This window comes from Berghia stephanieae, chromosome 1 (assembly GCF_034508935.2).
Source record: "Berghia stephanieae isolate SIO BIC M18660-M18661 chromosome 1, UCSD_Bste_1.3, whole genome shotgun sequence".
NCBI classification, from domain to species: Eukaryota; Metazoa; Mollusca; class Gastropoda; order Nudibranchia; family Aeolidiidae; genus Berghia; species Berghia stephanieae.
In genome coordinates this window covers 70,280,748-70,304,170 of record NC_088360.1, presented here as the reverse complement: position 1 = coordinate 70,304,170, position 23,423 = coordinate 70,280,748, and the positions used below count along the sequence as shown (strand labels likewise).

The 23,423-nt window shown below is 35.0% G+C and overlaps 1 protein-coding gene across 12 annotated transcripts in view; it reads left to right on the top strand.

The window, feature by feature from the left end:
• The window catches only part of LOC144980745 (cytosolic carboxypeptidase-like protein 5), a 44,013-nt gene that overhangs the window by 7,258 nt on the left and 13,332 nt on the right, over window positions 1-23,423 (top strand). For 8 of the 12 annotated variants that reach the window (XM_078928531.1, XM_078928493.1, XM_078928511.1 and 5 more), the window contains 14 exons: window positions 129-300; window positions 2,064-2,230; window positions 3,138-3,321; window positions 3,524-4,828; window positions 5,730-5,833; window positions 6,157-6,418; window positions 9,675-9,844; window positions 10,966-11,101; window positions 13,396-13,586; window positions 15,054-15,253; window positions 16,533-16,831; window positions 19,541-19,697; window positions 19,858-20,014; window positions 22,290-22,615. In XM_078928531.1, the coding sequence (XP_078784657.1) occupies window positions 129-300; window positions 2,064-2,230; window positions 3,138-3,321; window positions 3,524-4,828; window positions 5,730-5,833; window positions 6,157-6,418; window positions 9,675-9,844; window positions 10,966-11,101; window positions 13,396-13,586; window positions 15,054-15,253; window positions 16,533-16,831; window positions 19,541-19,697; window positions 19,858-20,014; window positions 22,290-22,615 (3,830 nt within the window). The remainder of the gene's footprint in view (window positions 1-128; window positions 301-2,063; window positions 2,231-3,137; window positions 3,322-3,523; window positions 4,829-5,729; window positions 5,834-6,156; window positions 6,419-9,674; window positions 9,845-10,965; window positions 11,102-13,395; window positions 13,587-15,053; window positions 15,254-16,532; window positions 16,832-19,540; window positions 19,698-19,857; window positions 20,015-22,289; window positions 22,616-23,423) is intronic. The other 4 variants (XM_078928562.1, XM_078928582.1, XM_078928572.1 and 1 more) reach the window with 1 other exon arrangement.

Sequence of the window (23,423 nt, the reverse complement as noted above, 5' to 3'; positions counted from 1 at the left end):
TTTTTATATTGCTGTTCATCCATAATACTGATATAGGTTAGATATAGAAATGACAATGCAAGCAAAATAGGTTTAGCACAGATGATTTTATTTAGTAATTTCTTCACTTTTTTTTATTATCATATCAGATCTTGGTTCTATTTTGGTATCCGGGGATGGAGTTGCAACAAGCTAATTAAACTTAACATTATGAACATGAACAGACAGGGAAAACTCTACAGTCAGGGGCTTTCTCCATTTGTTCGTGTCTTACCAGGAAAACCAAAATGGGAAAGGATACGAGACAGACCAACTTTTGAGGTATGTTGAGTATGCTGACATTCAGTAATAAGCTGACTAATTAGAATCTGTCCACCAGTCATTGTGTACCTGTGACTGTTAGACTTGGCAGAAGATACATTGCAATATGCTAGTGTCATATTCAAATGGTAACTGTCATTTGTTTTTGTTTATTTAACACCATAATAAACATGGATAAACTCAGGTTCCATGTGCGAGGGTGAGTCAACAAGTAATGGGACTCTGCTTATTACTTTAAACAAATTGAATCAATACCACGCATCATACCTCAAACTAAAGCATGGTATTAGCCAAGTAGAATGCGACCTCTCAACATAGTCTCCACCTCTCTCGATAGCCACAGTCCATGTTTTTGTAAGGCCATGTATTCCGTCTTCGTAAAACTGAGTTGACTGACCTTTCAACCAATTTTCCACTACTGTCTTGGCTTCTTCATCATCTTCAAAGCCATGTCCCCTCATTGCCTCCTTCAGTGGACCAAAAAGATGGAAGCCTGAAAGTGTCAAGTCTGATAAATACGGAGGGTGAGACAGCGTTGTACATCAATTACCTTGTTCCTGACACTTGTGTGTGGAAGGATATTTTCATAAAGAAACAGTACTTGTTTCATCTCCAAATTCAGTCTAACTTGTCAAATTCTTGCTTTCAGTTGCTTCAATGTCTATTTGTACCTGCTATCTCATCAAGAGAAGTTCTTCTATCAGATCTGATCAATGCTTCGTCTTTATTTGATTCATTGAGTTGACACTGCTTGGATGGTGACCATCACAAGATTTGTCAGATGAAGACATGGTTGAGGGGGTTAGCTGTTGGATTGCATCTCATTTTCTTCTAAAAGGCGAGATACACATTCAACCCACCTAAAAACACTCCCTCTACAAAATGGCTGAGTTTTACAAACGTTCCCAAGGTTTTAAAATGTTACTCAAGGTTTTTTCTTCAAAAACAAGAAATTCAATGACAGCTTCCTGTCGCTGACGGACATTTGTAGCGGCAGCCATTTTGAACAGCCATAACTTTGTCAAAATTTCACAGAATTAAAATTTTCAACTTTTAGTTTAAAGAGTACACGTGTAAGTTCATTTGAGCCAAATATGATGTCACATGAACAAGAAATGAACTCAGTAGGACATTTGTCTCATTACTTTTTGACTCACCCTCGTACCTTGTGGCTATTAAAGACACCTTTTTAGAAGAAAAAAAACAACAAAACAATAATTTCCTGAATTTTACTGAAAGACAAAAGCGTTGCACCCAAAATTTAGATGACTGTAACTTTTGAACCCAGTGATATGCTTTAGATGTGACCCACCATGTCAATCCGGCATTATGTCATCATGAGTTAGAAAGGAGTATTGCATGCAAAGTAAAAATGATCAAGATTATTGGTCTCAATTATTTAAAAATTAGCATTGAATTTAACCATTTAACTCTCATTTATCCCACCAAATTTGCATTAGGTTGCTTTTACCTTGTCCTCATTTGTAATTTGTCTGAGATTCGTCTTGAGCTCACATTGCGTTCTAGAGTTACAGCAATTCTTTTGTCACTCAGTATATTTACAGGGATAATTTCTAAGACTAAGACTCAGTGATAGTCTGAAAATTGAAGAAGAGGCTTCTCTTTTTACAAAATAAGATGCATAAATTAAGGGAGCAATATAAGACACAATTAAAGTGATATATGATTGTAGATTAAATTACTCATTTCAATTTTAAATGATAATAATTTCCTCATAATAAATTACTTCTATTTTTCACCAGACTGTTGAAGGCCAATTCAACCTAAGTTTTACCTACCGCTTTCCAGATCTTCGGGGTGGAACTGTATATTTTGCTTTTTGTTTCCCTTGGTCATACGCTGAATGTCAAGAAAAATTAACATTGCTGGACAAACAATTTCCAATGGGTGGCGGTTATACTTCATCCAGGTGATCATTAGTTTTCATGTATTTCCCCACATATATTATAAATATAAAGTAATTTTGATAAAGAATGTTAACAAGGAAAAGAAACTGGGCTCTTGTTTTTTTAATGTAGATAATAAGTCGAGGCATTCTGTGTTGCTTTGTATAAATATTTGCAAACATACTATGAATGTTTTTCTTCTAGTCCAATACTATCTTAATTCGTTTTGATTGATATCACTCTACTATGTGTTGCATTTTTCTCACCTAAAGAGATGATTTGCTCTTACGATATTTGATATGACAGATCTAATAGCATATTTGTATAGTGACAATTGCAGCAGCTCTAGGCACTCATTGGCAAGAGAAGAAAACAATACATGTTACACATTATTAGGCTATTTATTTTTTCATTATGCCGTTTAACAGATCTATTGATAAAATTATTTGATTAAAGAATGATTTATCAGATATGTTTTATAGTACTTTTTGAATGTCACCTCAGATGAAAATACCTTACTTCTGAAATAATATGGAAGTAAATTTCAAACATTTTGGGTGGCATGAGAACATATCCCTGTCAGAATATACTTCCTTCTATGTTGTCTCATCAAAATCTTATAGATCCTTAAAAGCAAACCAATATTACAGATAAAAACATCCAAAAGCTTTCAGAGACTTCACAAGGTGTCAGCCTGTTTGGCTTGTCACATAAAACGTGTTGCATTATTATTAAAACCAATTTCCTTTCATCTTCTTGGAAATTAAGACCAAGATAAGATTTTTTTTGTAAGAATCTAACGAGTTCCAATGAAAATAACTAACCACATCTTCATTATCCTTCAAATACCTACAAGCCGTTGAACCTCGTCCTACACATCCCTTACCCACACTAAATTATTTGACATAAATTCTCATTTCTATTACACAGCGTTGATCCAGAGGGCATTTATTATCACAGAGAGTTGTTGTGTGAAAGTTTAGACAAGTTACGAATTGATCTGATCACTATTTCTTCTTGCCATGGCCTTACTGACCATGTGGAGCCTCGTTTTGATCAGCATTTATTCCCTGACAAAAATACCCCTCGTTGCAAACGTTTTAAAGGGAAACGGGTATGTATTGTTTTGATTTATATGAAAAAGAGATTATAAAATTTCAAAGCAAAAGTGCTACTATATTTTTTCATGTTCAAATGTCTTAAGATTAGATTGATCTGAAATAGATATTTTGCAAATATTAGAGCCTTACAAAAAAAAAAGCTATAAAATTATTGTACTGTCACACTCAACTTCATTATATTTCTATTGTTTTTAGGTATTTGTTCTGAGTAGTCGAGTCCACCCTGGAGAGACTCCAGCCAGTTTTGTGTTCAATGGTTTTCTTGATTTCATTTTACGAGAGAAAGATCCACGTGCCAAACAGTTAAGGAGACAATTTGTTTTCAAATTGATTCCAATGCTCAATCCAGATGGTGTCATGCGAGGACACTACCGAACTGACTCTAGAGGAGTGAACCTCAACAGGGTCTATCTGGACCCAAGTCCATTAACTCATCCATCTATCTATGCTGCAAAGAGTGTCGTAATCTATCATCACTTACAAGAAAGAGATAGACTTGAAACTGGAGTGAATTCCATTCAGCTGAAGTTCCCAGGTGGAGAAAGAGTACCATCACCTTCAGAATTGGACAGCGTCATCACATGCAGTGGAAGCCCTTATGATGAAAAGGGAACCCAACGGACTTACACCCTCTCAGCACCTTCTGTTTTAAATGACAGTGACAGTGGAAATAAAAATAATCGGCAGACAGCAAAATTGAAGCAGAATAGTGATAACAATCTTTCTAATATACAATATCATTACGATCAAACACCTTTATCTGGGAGAAGTTCTGCAAAGTATGCTGCACGTGGAGATGTCAATGATAATAATCAAAGTCTGGAGCATCCACCAAATAGTCATCTGCCTCCTTTGTCTTACAGAATTAAAAGTGAAGGTGATACTGATAACAATGAAGTTAACAAATTGCATGGCTTTGATGGCAGTATGACCTATCCTCCAGGGCAACAGTCCACAAATGATGATCCTTTAAAATTCAGTGTGCCTCATGATATTAAACAAGCAAATCATCACACCCCACATCGGCCAATTAATCATCCTCATCATCATCATCATCAACACCACTCACAGTCTCATCATAATAGTCAAAATCATAATGAAAATAAAAGTTATAGAAGCCATCATCAAAACGAAAACAATATGCAAGATTCTCTTGCATATAATAGCAGAGAATCTCATGCCAAAACACCTATAGAAAAGAATATTCATCATCGCCATCACCATCATCATCACCCCTCATCCACCCAAGAGCAATCTGAAGCAGCTGTAGGGAATGAACTTGTCACAGCTGCTAATAAGTCTACCACTCCTGTGCCATCATCAAATCCATGGATTGGTTTAAATGGTCAAAATGGCAAGTCAAAGAAACAGCCTGGGTTAATGGATAAAAAGCCAATTTCGGTGGAGCCTCTTGACTTAGCTGATTTGGATGATGGCGATGCTCACAACACCACTATCACCAATATGGCTCAGCACGGATCTTCATCTGGAAGTAGTCTGGTTAGTTCTGTTTAGTTTCTTTCTATCCTTTCTTTTTGAAGCTTCTTAGCTTTTAGGAAATATGAATGCAAAGGAACAATGATTCATCTAATTGCTGTGACTGCTAATATCAGTTTTGTAGCTTCTTAGTGTTTAAGACATGCAACGGATTATAATGCTGATTTGAATTTTGATAGATGTATTTATTACATGTTAAGATAATTCAAATCAGTTATCAAACTGAGCAAAAAGCAAATAATGATGATAGAGAAGTGCTGAGATATATGTATTGTGATATATATAAATATGAATAATACATATGTAACGCTCTTCCATAAAATCTCTGTGATCAGTAGGTTTCGCCATATGGAATCAGATTTCATTTTCAAACAATACATGTTACTTGTAAGGCATTTTTTAACACTCTTACAATATTCATCATTGCCTATAATAGAATACTCATTCACTACTGAGTTGAATGGGATAAAGTGTGTTAAGTGCCTTACCCAAGACACAAAATTAAGCTAAACTTTTGTACGGTCTTTCATCTGTTCACTGACCACTTTTTACATCTCTTGTTACAAGGCACTATTCACTGAGCCATCAACGACATTGACTTAATATTTTTATTTTGGTGGAAATAACATTTGTGATTTCAAATCTCTAATTTTAAATCTTGATATATTTAACGAGAGTAAGTCATTCACTGTTCCCAGACAACACTTAACATCTCTTGGATTGTTACTAGACATCACCCTGCTGAGCCACCACCTTGATTTGAAAGGTGTTTGGGGTTTGTTTTTTGTTTTTTATTATTTGATAGAAATAACGTTGGTGGTTTTAAATCTTTACGTCTTGATAGATTTAAAAGGAATCAGTATTTTTTCATAAAGTGATATTTTACCTGCAATTGATATTTCAGGTTAGTCTTTTTGATCAAGGTGTGAGTGATACAAGGCAAGTGGACTCTGATCTCAGGCTCAAATTATCTTCTCTTAATATGTCAGAGGAGCTGAATAAAAACAGGTAGAAACTATATTCATATTAGAAATAGTGCATAAAGTGTGCTATCATTTTCTAACTTAAGAAATGTTGAAATTACAAAGAAGTAAAGGAAACAGACTCATTTTTTACAAGAAGTCTGTAAAACATTACATATTTTGAGTCTTCACGATTCTACGAGGCTTTAAAGATAGTCATGTTAGCAATTGAAATAGTCCTAATCATATTGTGGACTAAAATGGACTTCAGGATTATGTATATCATAAATATTTTGCATTCATATAATATTAATATACATAAAATGCTGTACTTAAATGCTCATGCAGGCCACCAATATTTCTTTTCAGTGCACTCAGTTTTGGCATTGACTCTGAAAATGAAAACAACACATTTACAGAGAGAATTGGAAATGAAGGTTCTGACGATGAAGGTGACTTTGGAAAACTGGAGATCGGTGACGGAAATAATGCTCCCCACCTAAGAGATCCGGTCTTGTGTCAAATTCCAGCCCATGCCAGTGGAGTAGCTCTTTACGTTGATCTTCATGGACATGCATCAAAAAGAGGCTGCTTTATTTATGGAAACTACTTTGAAAATGAAGATGTTCAGGTTTGTTTTTTGTTTTAAAAAAAATTGTTTTATGTATTTATTATTTATTTATTTATATATTTATTTATTTATTTATTTATTTATTTTAATTTATTTTATTTTAAATTTATTTATTTGTATATTTATTTATCTATTTAATTAATTATATATTTATTTGTTCATTTATTCATTCATTCATGTATTTATTTGTATAATTATTATTTACTAGTGGAGAACCAGCATTATTTGCGGGGAAAGAAAGGCTATTACAAACAGGTACTCATCTATTTTCCTTAATTATTATACCCTCATATGTAGAAATTATCATAAATCAGGACGAATCTTTAAGCCATCAACGATCAAAATCAGTTAGGTAAAGTGTGTAGGTCCGAGCAAATGAATTTGGGAATGGGACAACCAACCATATGGCGGTTCACACCATCAAATGACCGATCACAATGCCTGAGTGGTAGTTTTACCTGACTATTTGAGCAACAAAGTGTAGACAAACAATGTTCTTTTTCTCAGGTCATGTGCTAAGATTACACAGTAGTTCTGGTTGCTTTTAAAATACTTGAGAATTTATGTAGCGCAATATCCATTAAACATGCTCAAAGCGCTTTACAAAGGGCCACCAATAGAAACATTTAACACGTAGAACGAGACATGACTTCTTAAGGTGATATTACAATTATTATTTTTTCCGACAGAGACAATGCCGTTTACAGTCAGGTACTCATTTTACACCCAAGCCTTTTCCAAGGACTCAACTATGCGTCTCTCAGAGCGTGTCTCAAACCCTTGGCCCCTCCGACCCTCTGAGAGTCATACCACTAGATCATATAGCCGCACATAATTGTTTTGCATACCATTCATCTATTGTATGTCCTAGACTGTATAATTTACAACAAAATCTCACTATGGTGATATGAAAAAATGCATTCTCACTGAATGACTACAATTAGGCTGGCGACACCCACAGCAGCATGTGAAATACATACTAACGTGGAACCAGTTGGACTTCGCAGAGAATCAGCAGTGCTTGAAATGGTTGAAAGATGCAAACGAAAAGAGGAAAACCATCCAAACAAAATTCTGGCAGAGAAATGGAAACCAGGAACAAGATTAAAACAAAAATCCCTGCTACACATTGCTAACAACTTGAATGAAAGACACAGACTCCCTGAAAACAGAGAAAAATCTATTTTAATCAGTCAAAAACCTCCATACGCCGAACTAAAACTTCCAAAAATAAAGACTAACCTCGTAGAAGAAACAACAAGAAATAAAAACAAATCAGATATACAAACATTAGCAATGAAGACAATACAAGAATACCCAGACAACTGGATACATGTTTACACAGATGGATCTGCCCACAAAGGAACTAAAAATGCTGGGTATGGGTTTGTAGTAGAATACCCAGATAAAACCTGTGAAGTAGAATACCCAGATAAAACCTGTGATAAGATCCACAATTCTTGCGGAAGCTCCTGCTCAAACTACGAGGCAGAGGCAGTTGCAATAGAAGCCTCACTGCGACACCTCTCTTCTGTTTTCCAGCTAAACCCTTCAAAACTTCAAAACACTGTCATCTTCACAGACTCCAAATCGGTTCTCCAAGCTCTCGATTTAGATAAACTCTCCTCAATGTTCAATAGTTTAAGATCTCAACTAGATGAATTCCTTACAACACACAAAGTAGACTTATCTCTCCAGTGGATACCGGGACATTCAAATATACCAGGAAATGACAATGCAGACAGACTAGCCAGACTCGGATCAACACTTTTACAACCATCAATTCCAGTATCCTTAGACACAGCGAAACAAATAATCAAAACAAATAAGAGAGAAGAATGGATGAACAGTTGGGCAATGAGCACCACGGGTAGATGTATGTTTTCCCATATGACCACTCCTGTAAAGACTGATTACCTAAATAAGCTCAGAAGACACCAGCAAAGCATCATCTTTCAACTAAGAACACAACACATACCGCTCAACAACCATTTAAGCAAAATTACAAAAGACACATCCCCTTCCTGCCCCCTATGTCAACACCCCAATGAAACAGTAACACACCACTTGCTTGAATGTCAACCTCTTGAAGACCTGAGATGCACATTCCTCCCACCAAATCCAAGCATCAGTAACACACTTTGTAGTCACCTGGAACAACTACAAAAGACATCTAACTTCTACGTCATGGCACAAGACCGAAGGGCTAGAGCTCAGGTGGTCGCTGGTTCGGATAAGTAAGTAAGTAAGTAAGTAAGTCAATGCCTGTCTTAAGTACTTGTCTGTCACCTGATACAATCAGCCATCACTCAGGATATGAAAAAGATAAATGGCATTGTCAGGTGTCACAATGCAATTCTATCATAAGGGTGACAAAATACTCACAAACCATGGGGCTGATTGTTTCAGGTGACAGGAGAGTGCTTAAGATGACTATTGGACTGACCCGTTTTGCCAGTTTTATGGGTAAAAATTTGCATGTTTTGTGAAATTGCTGTAAATTTGTTAATCAAATAGGTGAAAATAAACAATTTGAAAAAAGTCAAAATGCCCAACTCAACTGTTCCGCACCAAACAACCTAAAAACACCAAAATTTTGGACTCATTTGCTTTCCACTAATTTTCTAATTATTGACAGATTTTTATTAGGAAAGCAACAAACTTGTATTGTGCAGTTAAATTAGAATTTATATTTTTTGACACAAAAATTGGTATTTTTAGATGATACATATTCTTTGTAAATCATAAATAATATTTGTATTTGAAGATACGAACCTTTGAAACACAAATTTCCAGACTACATACCTTATTGTGATTCAAAATATCGAAGCACATGCTGATTCCATGGAAGAAATCGAAAAAAGCAATGCTTTATTAAGATCATCCTTAGTACATTGTTCAAAATATAAACTGATCATAGTGTACAGGGAAACATTTTTTTTCTACAAATGTCCATCCACCATATAGTTAAGGTTATAGACTTGACAGAAGAAAAAAAACGATTTTTAGAAAATTAAATTAGATTTTTCTTCCGTAATCTAGTGGTAAATTACACTTATCTCATTATATGCTTGTTAATTGATTTGCATAGTAATAAATGAAAACGCTTTCTTCATTTAGTTTTAACTGTGAAAATGTGATTTCTCTTGATCCAACACCAAGTCGTGATGCTCATTTTCTGTGGATTTTTTTTCACATTATATATTTATAAAAAGGATTTTCTAGTATTTTTGAATGACTTGAATTATCATTGCAGATTGAGAATATGTTGTTTCCAAAATTGATTGCTATGAACACTGCTCACTTCGATTTTACTGGCTGTAATTTTTCTGAGAAGAACATGTACACAAAAGACAAAAGAGATGGGATGTCCAAGGAAGGTAGTGGGAGGGTTGCCATTTACAAGGCCACTGGAATCATTCACAGGTGAGATCAAAATATGAAAACGAAAAGTCTGGTATCATACACTAGTGCAAGGTAGTATAAATACCAGAAAATATAGTTTTATAAGATCGGACTTCAAGTTCAGAAAGGCCGATTTTTTATGATGATTATTCCTTGCACTTTTCTTTTTAGTGTGACTGCAACTTTTCAAGAGAGACCTTGATACCTTGACGAATCAATGCAGTTCATAATTTTCAATATAAATCAAAATGAAAGGGAGTTCAGCTCTTATATAGAATATCATTGTAGGAAAAGATTAACCACAATATCATTTATATAGATAGTTGTTTTTTAATGCACATGACCATTGTCAAACTATTTCATTAAATTTAACCCCTTTTTTTTCAATTCCATAAAGTTAAAGTGATACTAGACTGCTAGAAGCTGTGGACCGTTAAAAGTTTTCTTTTGTTTTTTGTTGTTGGCTGAAGAAGGGTTTTAAGCCCGAAACGTTCCGTGTTTGGTATTTTGTTCTTTTTTTAAGCTGTTATATTCATTTTTGTTTATTACTAATTCCATAAAGTGTAAATTTATGAGGAAAGTTATTTGATATAATTGAATTTCGTTTTCTTATGCCATCAAAGACTTTGTTACTTAAAATTGAACGTTATTAATTTGATGACTTTTTATTGTCGATAACTCTTCCTGTTGTCTTTGAACAGTGAAGAATATTGTTAATACCACCAGCTTAGAAATTCCCAAGTGCGTCAATGCGTCATTGGTAATTTGCAAATTTCATGAAGAGGAAGAATTCATTCTGCCTTTTGTTGACTTAAAACATTTTTGAGCCAGGAAAATCAAAATTTTATGATAAATAGGATCTCCTGGTTCAGTTTAATAATGTCATAACATGTCATGTAGACTTATTGGTTTCAGTATTATGAAAACTATGTCATGGTATTAAGTGGATGTGAACCAGCCTACTTTATGATTTTAAATGGTGGGTCTATAATTAATGTTTAGCTGAGAAAGAGGTGAAAATTTCAAACACCATTTATTGCTTGACTATAGCTTGTCTTTTATTATGAGTCAAAAACAAATAATAACATTTTAAAAATCGTCATTTGATATTTAAACAGATATGTAATGTTGTCTTTGTACAGCTACACACTAGAATGCAACTACAACACAGGTCGCATGGTGAACCCAATCCCACCAGCCTATGGGGACGACGGTAGGGCTACCCCTCCACCTAACACAGGATTTCCTCCCAAATATACACAGGCACATTATGAAGAGGTAGATCATTTCTCATGATATTTAATTTACTATAACATTTTAAGTCATAATGTTTTTATATTGTTTAAAAAACAATATACATATAATAATGGTAGTAGATTTATATTGTGCCTTTTGTCTAAGCCTCAAGGCATTTTTACTATAAGTAATAAGATATTTTAAATATATGATCAAAATATACGATTTGATAAAAGGTATAAAATATCTCAGAGTTATATGCTCAAGAAGACCACCTGTCTGCAGTGCGCGTCCGCACACACAAACAAAAATGAAAAAAATAATAAGTAGAGAAGAATAAAAAACAAAAACAAGCAAACTTTCCCAAGCATCTTTTCAATAAGTGTAGCTTCAAAAGTCTTTAAAAACTCTAAAGAATGATAGTGAGCCTCACGGATGGCAGTTAGGTGTTCCAGATTGGTGCTCCAGATTTGCCAAATGAGCTATCACCAAAAAGTTTTAAATAGGTTTTGGGGAAAGTTATCATTTTGAAGTTTTGAGATCTGAGGTTCAAATCGGACCAAAAGATCCTGGATGTGAATGGGAGCTGTAGAATCTAAAGATGTATAACGAAACAAACATATATATTGTATTCAATCCTTGCCCTCACTGGAAGACATTGAAGGGCAATTAACAAATCCTTAGGGCTACTATTAAATCTAGTTTTCCCAAGAACCAGTCTCGTTGCACTGTTTTGAACTCTTTGTAGATTTTAAATTTTCTTGTCAGTGAGGCTCAAATAAAGAGAGTTACCACAGTCTTACGTAGAAATAAATAGACACTAAAAATGTTTAAATGGAGTCATACGATGATAAGGATTCCGTGTGATAAATCCTTCAGAGCTCCTTATACATAAGGTTGACAGTACAATCTGTGAGTTCATAGATATACTGATGTCCAGTAAAATGTTGAGATTTTTTTCTGAATTTCTAAATGACGAATTGTTGCCAGTGATAGTGATGGTACTAAGCTGAAGAATTTTTGATTTTGAATATGCAATGCAAAGAATCTTTTTTTTTCTGAATTAAGTTTATTTTTTGTTTTTTTGTTGTTGTTGTTATTGTTGTCATCAAGGACTTGATAGATTATCCACTCTCTTCAATCATGTTTTTAAGAGTATCAAGATTATTGATGTTAATACTTTTGTATAGTTGAAGGTTATCAACATACATGTGATAATGGATGCCATGCTTTCTTATGATGAGACTCAAAGACATGGCATACAATTTATATAAAATGGCACCAAGTGCAGAACCGGAGCCGGGGGGTGGGGGGGGGGGAGCCAGGGGGAAGTTTTATGAGATTTCCATTGACCGGTAAAAAATGGGTCTTGTCAATAAGATATGATTTTAGCCAGTCTTTAGCTTTAATACCAAACTACAGTCACGTCTCCATAATCCGAACACCTCCATTCCCAGCATTTTGTCTGGAGTACATTGAAATATGGATAGTGAAATCAGTGCCTAAAGTGGCATATAGTTTTGAACTCAGAATTCTTAAGTAATTTAAGCCAACCATTGCAGAAAATAACAACAGGACAATGTTGGTCAGTGAAATCTTTGGATTATAGAGTCATAAATCCTCTATACTGTTATGACTTGTTTCCATAATACGTGTTTGGATTTGGAAACAAGACTATCCCGATTATGGTGTATAAATAAAGAAGAAGAAATCCATCCCCAAGTGATCTGTCCAGATAATGGAGACATCCGGATTGTAGAGTTCTGGATTAGAGAGACCTGACTGTATTTGACAGTTGATAAAGCAGGAAAGCGTGATCAACTATATCACATTTATAAAATTCAAGACACACTCACAAACATGTTTCAAAATACACGATGTAATCATTTAATTATATTTGTTTTCATGTTTCTAAGGATTCTGTGAATTCTGTAATGTTTTTAGTTGATATCAATTCTCAAGAGACCTTATTCCATAAATGAACGGTGGAGTAAAAGAAAGAGTGTAAGCAGGTGTCTGTTCTTGATGTTTGAACTGATAATTTGTTGTCATGTCCTCTTAAGTCTGATTTTTGGTTTTATGTAATCGGGGAGTTTTATGCTTGTGTCGCCTGCATTTTTTACATAGCCTTCTGAGGCTTAATTTGCTTAACATTTTTCAAACCTAATGCATCGAAATAGATAAGTGTAAATAAGAAGAATTTTCTGTTTTTCTGTTCCCATATGGAATATAAGTTTTAAAAAGCCATTCTCTCTATTGGTTTTTCTTCCTACCGCCTTTCCCTATTTCAAAATTTCTTATTACTTTATTTCATATTCCATATTTTAACAATCTAGGTTGGCAAAGCAGTTGCTATAGCAGCTTTAGATATGACAAATTCCAATCCCTGGTCTCGCATCACCATGTCAGAACATAGCAGTCTTCATGGTGTAAAGGAAACTGTTAGACGTTATCTGAGGGGACTTAGAGGACAACCTAAAGTTGCAAGGAATAGTTCCTATCGTAATGTTAATTCAAAGGGAGCGACGTGAGTTTTTTAATCAAATTTCTGTACAATTTAGTTCAAAGGTCTAATATAACATGCAATTTTTGATTAATTAGCTTCATGAAATTGAAATTATTTTTTTAATTCTTTTTGTTTGTTTTTTTTATTGTTTTTTTTTTGTTGTTGTGATTTATTTTCAAAAATTGTATTCCTTCTTAGAATTGTGACAAAAAAATAAATAGATGAGGTTTTTTTTTCTCCTTTGAATTTAAATGCCAATAGCTCCTGAACTTTGTTTCAGATTGCAAAATGGCTTTTTAAATGTTTTCCTTCTTAGGATTGTGACCAAAAAAAATAGATGAGATTTTTTTTCCTTTGAATTTAAATGCCAATAGCTCCTGAACTTTGTTTCAGATTGCAAAACGGTTTGGCATAATTATGTACAAAAGTATTGAGGAGTTTAACACACTTGTACATTAGTGACCTCATTTTTTAGCTTTGATTGATATGACTCTGAAGGACAGGAAGAAATCGTAAATTCTATTGGAACTCCTGCAAGATCAGATATTCCCCTTTCAACTGCATACAAGGCTGTTGAAATTATTGTAAAGAGAGTCGGACTAGCACAAAGGAAATATCATACTGAATCCAAAAAAAAAAGGATATTGACGGATCGGACGCAGCTTGTTTCTCTCGCCAACATCAAACCTAATGGTTTGCAATAAGGACTAAAATTTGCAACATTTTAAGGAGGAAGTACTAGAGTTCTTGGACAAGTTTTCTGGGATGGGTCTAATAGACGAAAGAAAACTTTACTGAAGTCCCAAACCAGACAGAAAGCAAAGACCGTGTTTTTGATTATTAAAATTCTGACTTAAATCACGTACATTTTAATAATGAGGCTGTAGTGTAGTTACAGCTTTTCTATAAATTTCTCCATTGTCTGCTTTGAGAGTGTCCCAATCACAGTCCAATCACCATGGCTATTTTATGACAATTGCTCAAATTAACAATCTGTAAACATTCTAGAGGCATTTTCGACCAATGATATATAAATGATCAAGGGACATTTGAATTTTTTGGGGTGAAATGTATGTCAGGCACAATTTTTGAGTAAATAAAAAAATATGTGTCATTAATGTAAAAATTGCCCACCATGGCATTAGCGTCATCTTGAGATTTCAAAGTTAAATCAATTTTAGTCCCAAATCTTTTAGCTAGCCTTATTTAAAAAAAAACAAAAAAACTTGGACTTTTATATAGTGCAATACCCACTAAACGTGCTCAAAGTGCTTTATTAAAAACAAAACCTTGACAAATAACAGTGGTTTTGAAAAAAACATATCCTTTCAGGATACTCTTTTTTTATCACTTTTATTTGAAACCAAATTACAAAATGATTGGTTCATAAAACAATATACATTGCAACGTGAATGATTACAAATAGACCAGACCTTGTTAATCTTCTTTGATATCAAAATATTGTTTTTATTTTATTTATCAAAACAGATCCTCTCCATTATCACAAAACATGTCACGGAAATCCAGTCTCAATGATTCATCTATACCAAGTGGAAATGGTGGTGTCCAGCGTGGATTCCGTCCCGGTCAAGAGGTCTCTAGTCGACTTTATCCTGGTCCCAACCACCAGAATAACACTGCCACTTCTAGATTCAATAATAAACGGGAGCTAGGCCCTGTCAGGGAAGGTAATAGCTCCAAAGCTTCCTATTATGAAAAATTCCATAAGAAGAATCTCTTTTTGCTCTGTAAGTTTTGTGACTGGAAATTGGGTCATTATAATTCTTTTTATCTCTGGTCCTATCTCTTATGAGGCGAAGTGGCCGATTGCTTAAGGCATTGTACTGTGCTGGAAGGTTCGAGTTCGAGCCCTGCTTCAGGTATTTTCGTTTTTTTTCTTGGGCACGATTATTAACCCCCAATTTGCTCACTTGGACAACATCGGTGATTCCTGTTGATATCAGACATCTTGTTTGATGAATTATCTATATTCTTTTATGGAATGCCTAGCAACGATATCTTATAATGTCGTGGTGGAAGGACATGCTTTTTTTTTTACTATCTCTTATCAATGTAAATTAAGAATTACACCTTTTGATATGATTTTTTTAACGGAGAAGGTTGTCAAAACAAAATACAACTCATCTTGTTGCTAGGACGCTGATAATTTGGGACAGCCTGGTTGTAGGTACTATTATTTTTTAGATTTATAGTGAAACTTTGTAATCCTCCTCAAACAAAATTTTACTTTTTAATCTAAAAAAAATCCACAACAAATTCCGTACTGAATGTGTATTTGTTCGGAAAATATTATAAATTAATGTGAATAAAACTGCTGTTTATTTGATGCAATCCTTTGCCCTCGTTATGACACTTATATCTCTCAAATGTTTGCTGCATAATCCAGTACCGAGAAAGTCATACACACCACATTTATAATTGATAGGGGTCCTAGAGTGTGAAAATTATCAGATGATGGAGGGCATTCTTTTCAAATATATTATTTATTTGGATGGCCCCAAGCTCAAAAAATTCAATTTGAAATCCTCAGTGCTTAATTAGCTAAAAATGCACCTTTTCTTATGTCCCTCTTTTTCTTGCACAGCTCATCATTTGTTTTCATGAAATAGTATAACTCGTTGAACAAAAATATATTTTTGTTTTCATTTATGTTTTTGTTGAAATAAAAAGTAGGGGTAAGTTAAAGAAACGGAATTTTGTTGATTTGGGAAGCAGCTCCTGGTGGACATGGTAACATATTTTCCTCCTCCTGTAAAATTGATGTCTCTGCTAATATGAATTTTGCAAATGACCAAGTAAAGTTGTCTAACATGTTATATCAATGACTTCACTGATCTTTATTGCAAATATGAATATGTTAATTGTTAGAAATTAATTTATTATTTATCATTTATTAACATCAAAATATCTGAACCTGACAAAAATGCTTTGAATTATTTTTTTTAGCAAGCAGGCCCAATATAGCTACTCAACCTCAAACTAATCGACGCCGTAGCCTATACACTGGTCCATCCAAAACACCAACAGCCAAAGATGTTTTGACTGTTACTCTCTCTATGACGACTGCTGGTGAGGAGAATCGTATGCCTTTTCATTTACCAACTGAGTCCAACTTGCGCCAAAGGGAAGGGGATATAGCACTGAAGTCAAGAGAATCTCAAGCCAGTTTTAAGTCTGGAGAGTCCAACATTAGTCTGAAATCTAGAGAGGAGGATAAAGTACAGCAACTCAGAAATGTTAACCTGGTAAGAGGATTTACTTAAATTCTTGTGCTTTTTTTCATGAATTTCTGCGACATTTTACATTTGAAAGTCTATAGGTATAGGATAATTTTAAGCTCCTGATGATAGTTTTTTTATATGGTCTTTAAAAAAAATTTTTTTTAATTTTTTCGTTCAAAATAGGCTTATGACCACAATGTCTGCACTACCAGGTTGCTGCCATTGATATGTACTTTTCTCCACCCTCAATCACTTTTTGTTAAGATGGGGTTATCAGATAGGTTTACGAGAAATAATGTCAAAGATTGCAAAGAATAAAAAAACAAAACATGGGAATGGTACAAAACTCCAAAAAATGTAGATATGCATCTCATTTATTTTTCGATATAGTCACTTGTGTTGATTCATCTACAGACCAAGAAAAAACATCTCTGAAAAAAAATGTTTCATGGTATTGGAAAAAATGTCACATATTTCACCAGTACTTCATCCTTTACGAACCTTTTCCTGGCCAGACTTTTTTTTTTCAATGACTTATACAGGCGAAACTCAAAAGGACCATATGGTAGATAGAGTAAAGATTGTAAACCATGTCTGTTTATCTATTCTCTTAGGTAGTTTGCATTGTGGGGAGATGCATTGTCATGCTGTAAGATTAATCTATAAAAAGGGCAAACGAAACCTAGGTTCAAATTATAGACCTGTATCCCTAACCAGTCATTTCCAAGATATTAGAGCACATTACATTCCATTCTATCATGGAACACTTCAACAAACACAACATACTAGTCGACCACCAGCATGGCTTCAGGAAAAAAACAGTCATACGAGACACAATTAATAGAAATTGATAGAAGAAATTGCAAGATCACTAGACAACAAAAAACAAATTGATCTCCTGGTACTAGACTTCTCTAAAGAATTTGGCACTGTACCACACAAACAATTACTGTTAAAACTCAAGCAAAGCAGAATTCGGAATATTGGGGTAATGAAACAAATCAGTCAGAGAATATGGAACAACAACCGCAAAATCTTCTACTTTGATTCAAGGACTGGCTTTGCAATTGAATGCAACAAGTTGTCATTGACGGAAACCCAAGCAAAAAATGTAATGTCTTACCAGTAGTACCATAAGGAACAGTACTTGGGCCTTTGTGCTTCTTGATATTTATAAATGACCTTGGAAACTAATTATCCCTACAAACCAGGCTTAAACTGTTTGCAGACGATAGCTACTTTTCAGGACAATAGTAGCGCAGATGCACATGACCTCCAGAAAGGTCTTGATTCCCTCCAGAAGTGGTCAGATACATGGCACATGAAGTTCCATCCATCAAAATGTTATGTCATGTCAATATCAAACAAGAAATAGCCTTATACTCACAACTACACAATGCATAATCATCCTTTACAACATGTTGACTCCATAAAATACCTCGGAGTCCATCTCAATAAGAAACTAAAGTGGCAAAACCATATAGAACATATCACAGCAAAGGCAAGTAGGATGCCGGGGTTTCTCAAAAGACACATAAACCAATGCCGATGAAGAATTAAAGCCCATGTGTACACACCACTTATCAGGCCAAAATTAGAATATGCCAGCGCTGTGTGGGACCCCTATACAAAAAAGGACGTAGACAAGATTGAAAAAATACAAAGAGTAGCTGCAAGATTTGCAACCAGATGCAACCAGTCACTTGAATGGAAACCATTGAAAAACCCTTGCAAGATATCCTGTATTGTTACCTTACACAATACCGTCAACGACCCAAACACACCCATCATCAAAACAAACTACATAAAAAGCAAATCAGATAAGTGTGTTACCCATAGATACAATGCATCACAATACATACACACATTTACAAGAACAGATACATACAAACGCAGCTTTTTCCCACGAACAATAAATGACTGGGATCTCCTGCCACCGGACATAACGAATGCTGAATGCTTGGAAACTTTCAAAACAGTTTTGAATTCACTCACTCGTCAAAGTATTATGTGACTGTCCCTGTTTTGATTGAACTGTAACTGAACATTTGCATTAATGGGGCCCTGGGGCCTTTTGCAAATATAAGCCATTGAAGATTGAAGATAATCATCCCTACATCAGTAGACCTGGCTTTTTTCGTGATTTTCATAGCATGTAAAGTGTTTCACACTTTTTATAGTTGAGTTTATCATGCACAATAGTAGGCCGATGACTGAAATGTCCATGGCCATTGCATTGGCTCGAGTTTTGAATATTCTATCACCGTGGACGAAACTCTCTTGTTTATTGTCTTATTTTGAATGCCACAAAAATTGCAACTTGTTCTCCACGTTTATCCTCTAAACTTGTTTGACATTCAGTAAACTTGTTTGACATTCAGTGAATAAACATCATCTTTTTTGCACTTGTTTTCACCATAAAAATCGTTACATTACTTTTGCATTACGAATTGCTTCTAGTTATAGTAATAATGATAAAGATGTGGTGGTTGTTGTCATTGTGGTAGTGATAGTATAATGACGATGTGGTGGTTGTTGCAGTAATGGAGGTGGTGGTGGTTGAGGTAAAATGATGCTGGTGATGAATATTTCCATGCAAATATAACAGGAAGCACTGTAGAGTCAAAAATATCACAACTTAAATCTTGAAAAATATGATCCAATAAATATCTAATAGAGTATAACATGAAATTTGCTTGTTTGGTACAATGAGTATATTAATTTTAATGATAGGCTAACAAGCGAAATGGACCACCAAGTCGGATTCCACTACCTACTCGAAAACCACATCTCCATTTGCCAAACTCTGCTGGAATGGATCTGTCTCTCAGTTCCAGACTTATGGCACAAGGAAATCAGAGACAGATTAGATCTGGGCCTGCTTCATCTGGTAAGGAGTTGTTTTGTTTTGTTATTTGTTTTGATTTTTTCATTTGATATGTACTTCTATTAAAATTCTGCATATTGTAAACTAAACATTGATCTTTTTCACAGCTTGCACTGTACTTCTAGTGAAATTTAATCGTTGAAACTCTCGTAATTTTTTTCAGGAGGTGTTGGATCTGACGCAAATCAAAATGACTGTATGGAATCATCAGCCATATCCCCTTCAGTAAAAGGAGCTGTCATATTTAATCCCATGCCTTTTGGTAATGATGAAATTAAACCTGAGGCTTCTGGCAAAGACAGGACTGGTCATGACTCTAGGTTAGAAAATAATTAGATTAAGAAATGAATAGAGTTTAAAATCTACATCATATCCATATCCTTTGTCCGGCCGAAGCATTGGGAAAATTCCAACTTGATTTGGCCGCAATGTAAAAAAGCGTTATTTCCCTCCTAAAGCCGGTGATTACCTGGGGCGATGGTCTCAGTCCCGGCTGGCCAATTTTTTATTTTTACCCATCTTTAGAGAGCAATAACATTAGAATGAGATACTCAAATCAAAAACTGATTCCATCTATAACTTTAGAGAACAGTTTGAAAACAGAAACTCTTATGGGAACAATTCTTTTCAAATATTTAACATTTTTTAGAAAAGTGCTTGTTGCCATATTTTTCATTTAGACATGCATTCACGATCAGAGATCTGGTTTGAAAAATATTTGTAGCTTTGCCATAATTGCAAGAAATGTCTTTATTTTTTGGACAGAACACAGGGCAGGGAAATAATTGCTGACACTTTTGGCTGAATCATATTACAATGTAGCCATTCACTTTGTAGATATTTGCTTACAAAATGCAATGAAAATGTACACTTTATTACACTTCAACCTACAATTCTTCTGTTCTAATTACTCTGGCATCTTTCAGTTGGTTAGTACAGAAAAATAATGGACCTTTTCCCGCCCCATTAATTTATGATACCATGATTGACCCCATACTGTGAGGCAGGTCGCAGAAGGAGATTCCGAGATTTCGCACACCGTGATACATGGATAGTGAGAAATAAACAAAGTGTACCATGTAACACATACACGCACACATTCACTCACACTCACACACACATAGAGAGAGAGAGAGAGAGAGAGAGAGAGAGAGAGAGAGAGAGAGAGAGAGAGAGAGAGAGAGGGGGAGAAAGAAGAGAGAGAGAGTGAGAGATGAAACAAAGGAATAAAAAAGAAAAAAAAAAGAAAGAACTGGTTTCAATCTTATATTTGGCTGATTTTATGAATTTTTCTTGGTGATTTCCGTAGGCGGACTGACATTGTCGTAACTAGCTGCCTTCAGAATGGTGTGGATGGCTATTTTAATGTAGCCAAATTCTCTGTTTGTATGTATGCATTACGTTTTTTGACAGAAGACTTGGGCTTTGCTAACTCATGGAACATCCAAAACATAGCTTATGAACATTAATTAATCTGATACTATGCACATTCATCTATTGTTTCTTTTGCTTTGGCACTTCTTGTGCAGACTGTAAGTTTAGAATATAGGAAACATGCTCGGGGACATACAGGAAATGTAAAAAGCATGTGGTCTTTCACCAAATCTCTATAAAGGGCTTTGAGCATGTTTAGTGGATATTGCTATACATAAAAGGTCAAGCTCAAGTGAGCTGAAAATTCACTTACAAACTGTTGGGTAATATTCATGCGAAAGATTGAATGCCTAGTGTCTTTATTCAGTGCAATTTTGTACCTATTGACTTTCAATAGGTCATTAAAAAATGAAACAAAATATTTTCATCTGCATTGGCCGGATCAATGAACAGTATAATTTGACCTAAAATGACCATGGTGATCAACGCCTCCCAAGTTAAGGTTATATACCACCATGCTTTTGATGGTAGGGAGGTCAACAGTTTGCCGTTCTGTCTTCTGATAGTATTAGCGACAAATACTACCAAACGCTTGCAATAAGGTTGCCATTGTGACTGTTTCATAATGCAGTCACCACACCTGAGCCACTTCAAATGACAACACTTCTTGAATGTGTTGAAGGATCACATTCTTCATCCTCTGTGACACCTCTAGTACCTGAATCTAAATGATCATCAAGGTTAATGCTGGAGACACTTCCTCTGAAACGTCATAATTATATCCATGTTTAGTTGTAATGGAATATCATCATCCCTTTTGCACATTGAATCAGGAGCATCTGCATCATCATCACTCCCACCTACATCAGTTTTTGTCACCATCCAATTCACATTCATTCAGAGATATGAACAAATTCACCGGTTTTAAGTCAGTGAATGTCTTTCTTTCTCACTTTACAATTTCCTACTGCTCAAAGTCATAGAATACCAAATCTTTTACAAGAGGTATACAAAGGTTTGGTTCAAAACTAGTTTAGATACAATTTTTTCAGATTCAAACCAAATATCTCAGTCTTTTTCTTTCTTTTTACCTTTTTCTCTCTTGATTTATCAATTTAACATATTGTTCTAAAAAACATTTTGTTTTCAGAAAGTCAATTTAACAATTATATAATTGTAAAATTATTGAAACATTTTTTATCTTCTTTCTCATAATTGCAGCAAGAAACCTCGCAAGTCCTTCACCTCATCCCGCAGACGAGGAAATAACCAAAGTCCAAAGACCACAGCTAATGCCAAAGGTCAGAATAGCCGCAATTCAGGGGGGGAAAGTGAGACAGACTCAAAACGCGCACTTCGTAGACGCAAACGGGGTTCTGTCAACCGCGATCGCAACCACAACCAAAACTCTAGCATATTCTCTCCTCCAGTGACAGACATTTCTGATGATCCTCATCATCCATTACTTGGTCAAGTTGACCCAAGCCTTGGTCAAAGTGATCCCAGTCTATCACCTGGTATGATCCTTATGGATGAAGCTAGACAAGGTATTTGTTCTAGAAAATTTCACCCGTTCAAATTGAGTTTCATGTTTTCCTGTTACACACTCTCTCTGTTTTTCTGTCACTGACTGATTAAAATAGGTTTGTTTGTCTCAACTCCCCACGTAACAATAACCCTCCCCTCCCACCTATGAGGTTGGCCAAGGTTTCTATACTTCCCTAATACATCCTGTTTTTAGAGTAGATCAAAATGTATCCTCCAGTGATGATACTTTTCCGCGGATTCGCGGAAATCCGCGGTTTTCTTTCCTTTCCTCGGTTTTCCTCCTCAGATCCTCGATCCACGGATATTTCCTTCATTTCCTCCTTTTACTTTTTTTTTTATATAATAAATCTTTAAAAAATACCTCCTTTTTAAAAAAAAGGCAGTCCGGGAGAAGGCAATTAAAACAGCCTATAAGCTTCATATAAAGAAGCAATCCAAACAGGTTGGGCCCCCACCTAGAAAGAGGCCCAAAACACACTAGTACTCTTCAAGTACTCAAAAGAAGTCATCCTGCCTACTTTCCTGTGGTGCAAGAATGTTCTAGGTGAGTTTTCCGTTTTTCCGAGACTTTTCCTCCTTTTTGACTTTTTGTGAGTATCATCACTGATCCTCCTTGTTGTAGTCTCGTAATCTTAAGTCATCCATTCAATTAAAGTCCTGATTGTCACCATTAGGTGAATACATTATCAACATAATTTTGGTGGAAGTGCTTCTTCGTATCACTCGCATATATATACCTATATATATAAGAATTCTTTCATTTTGTCTTTTTACCCCATTTAAGAATGGAGTCATTAACTTTCATGC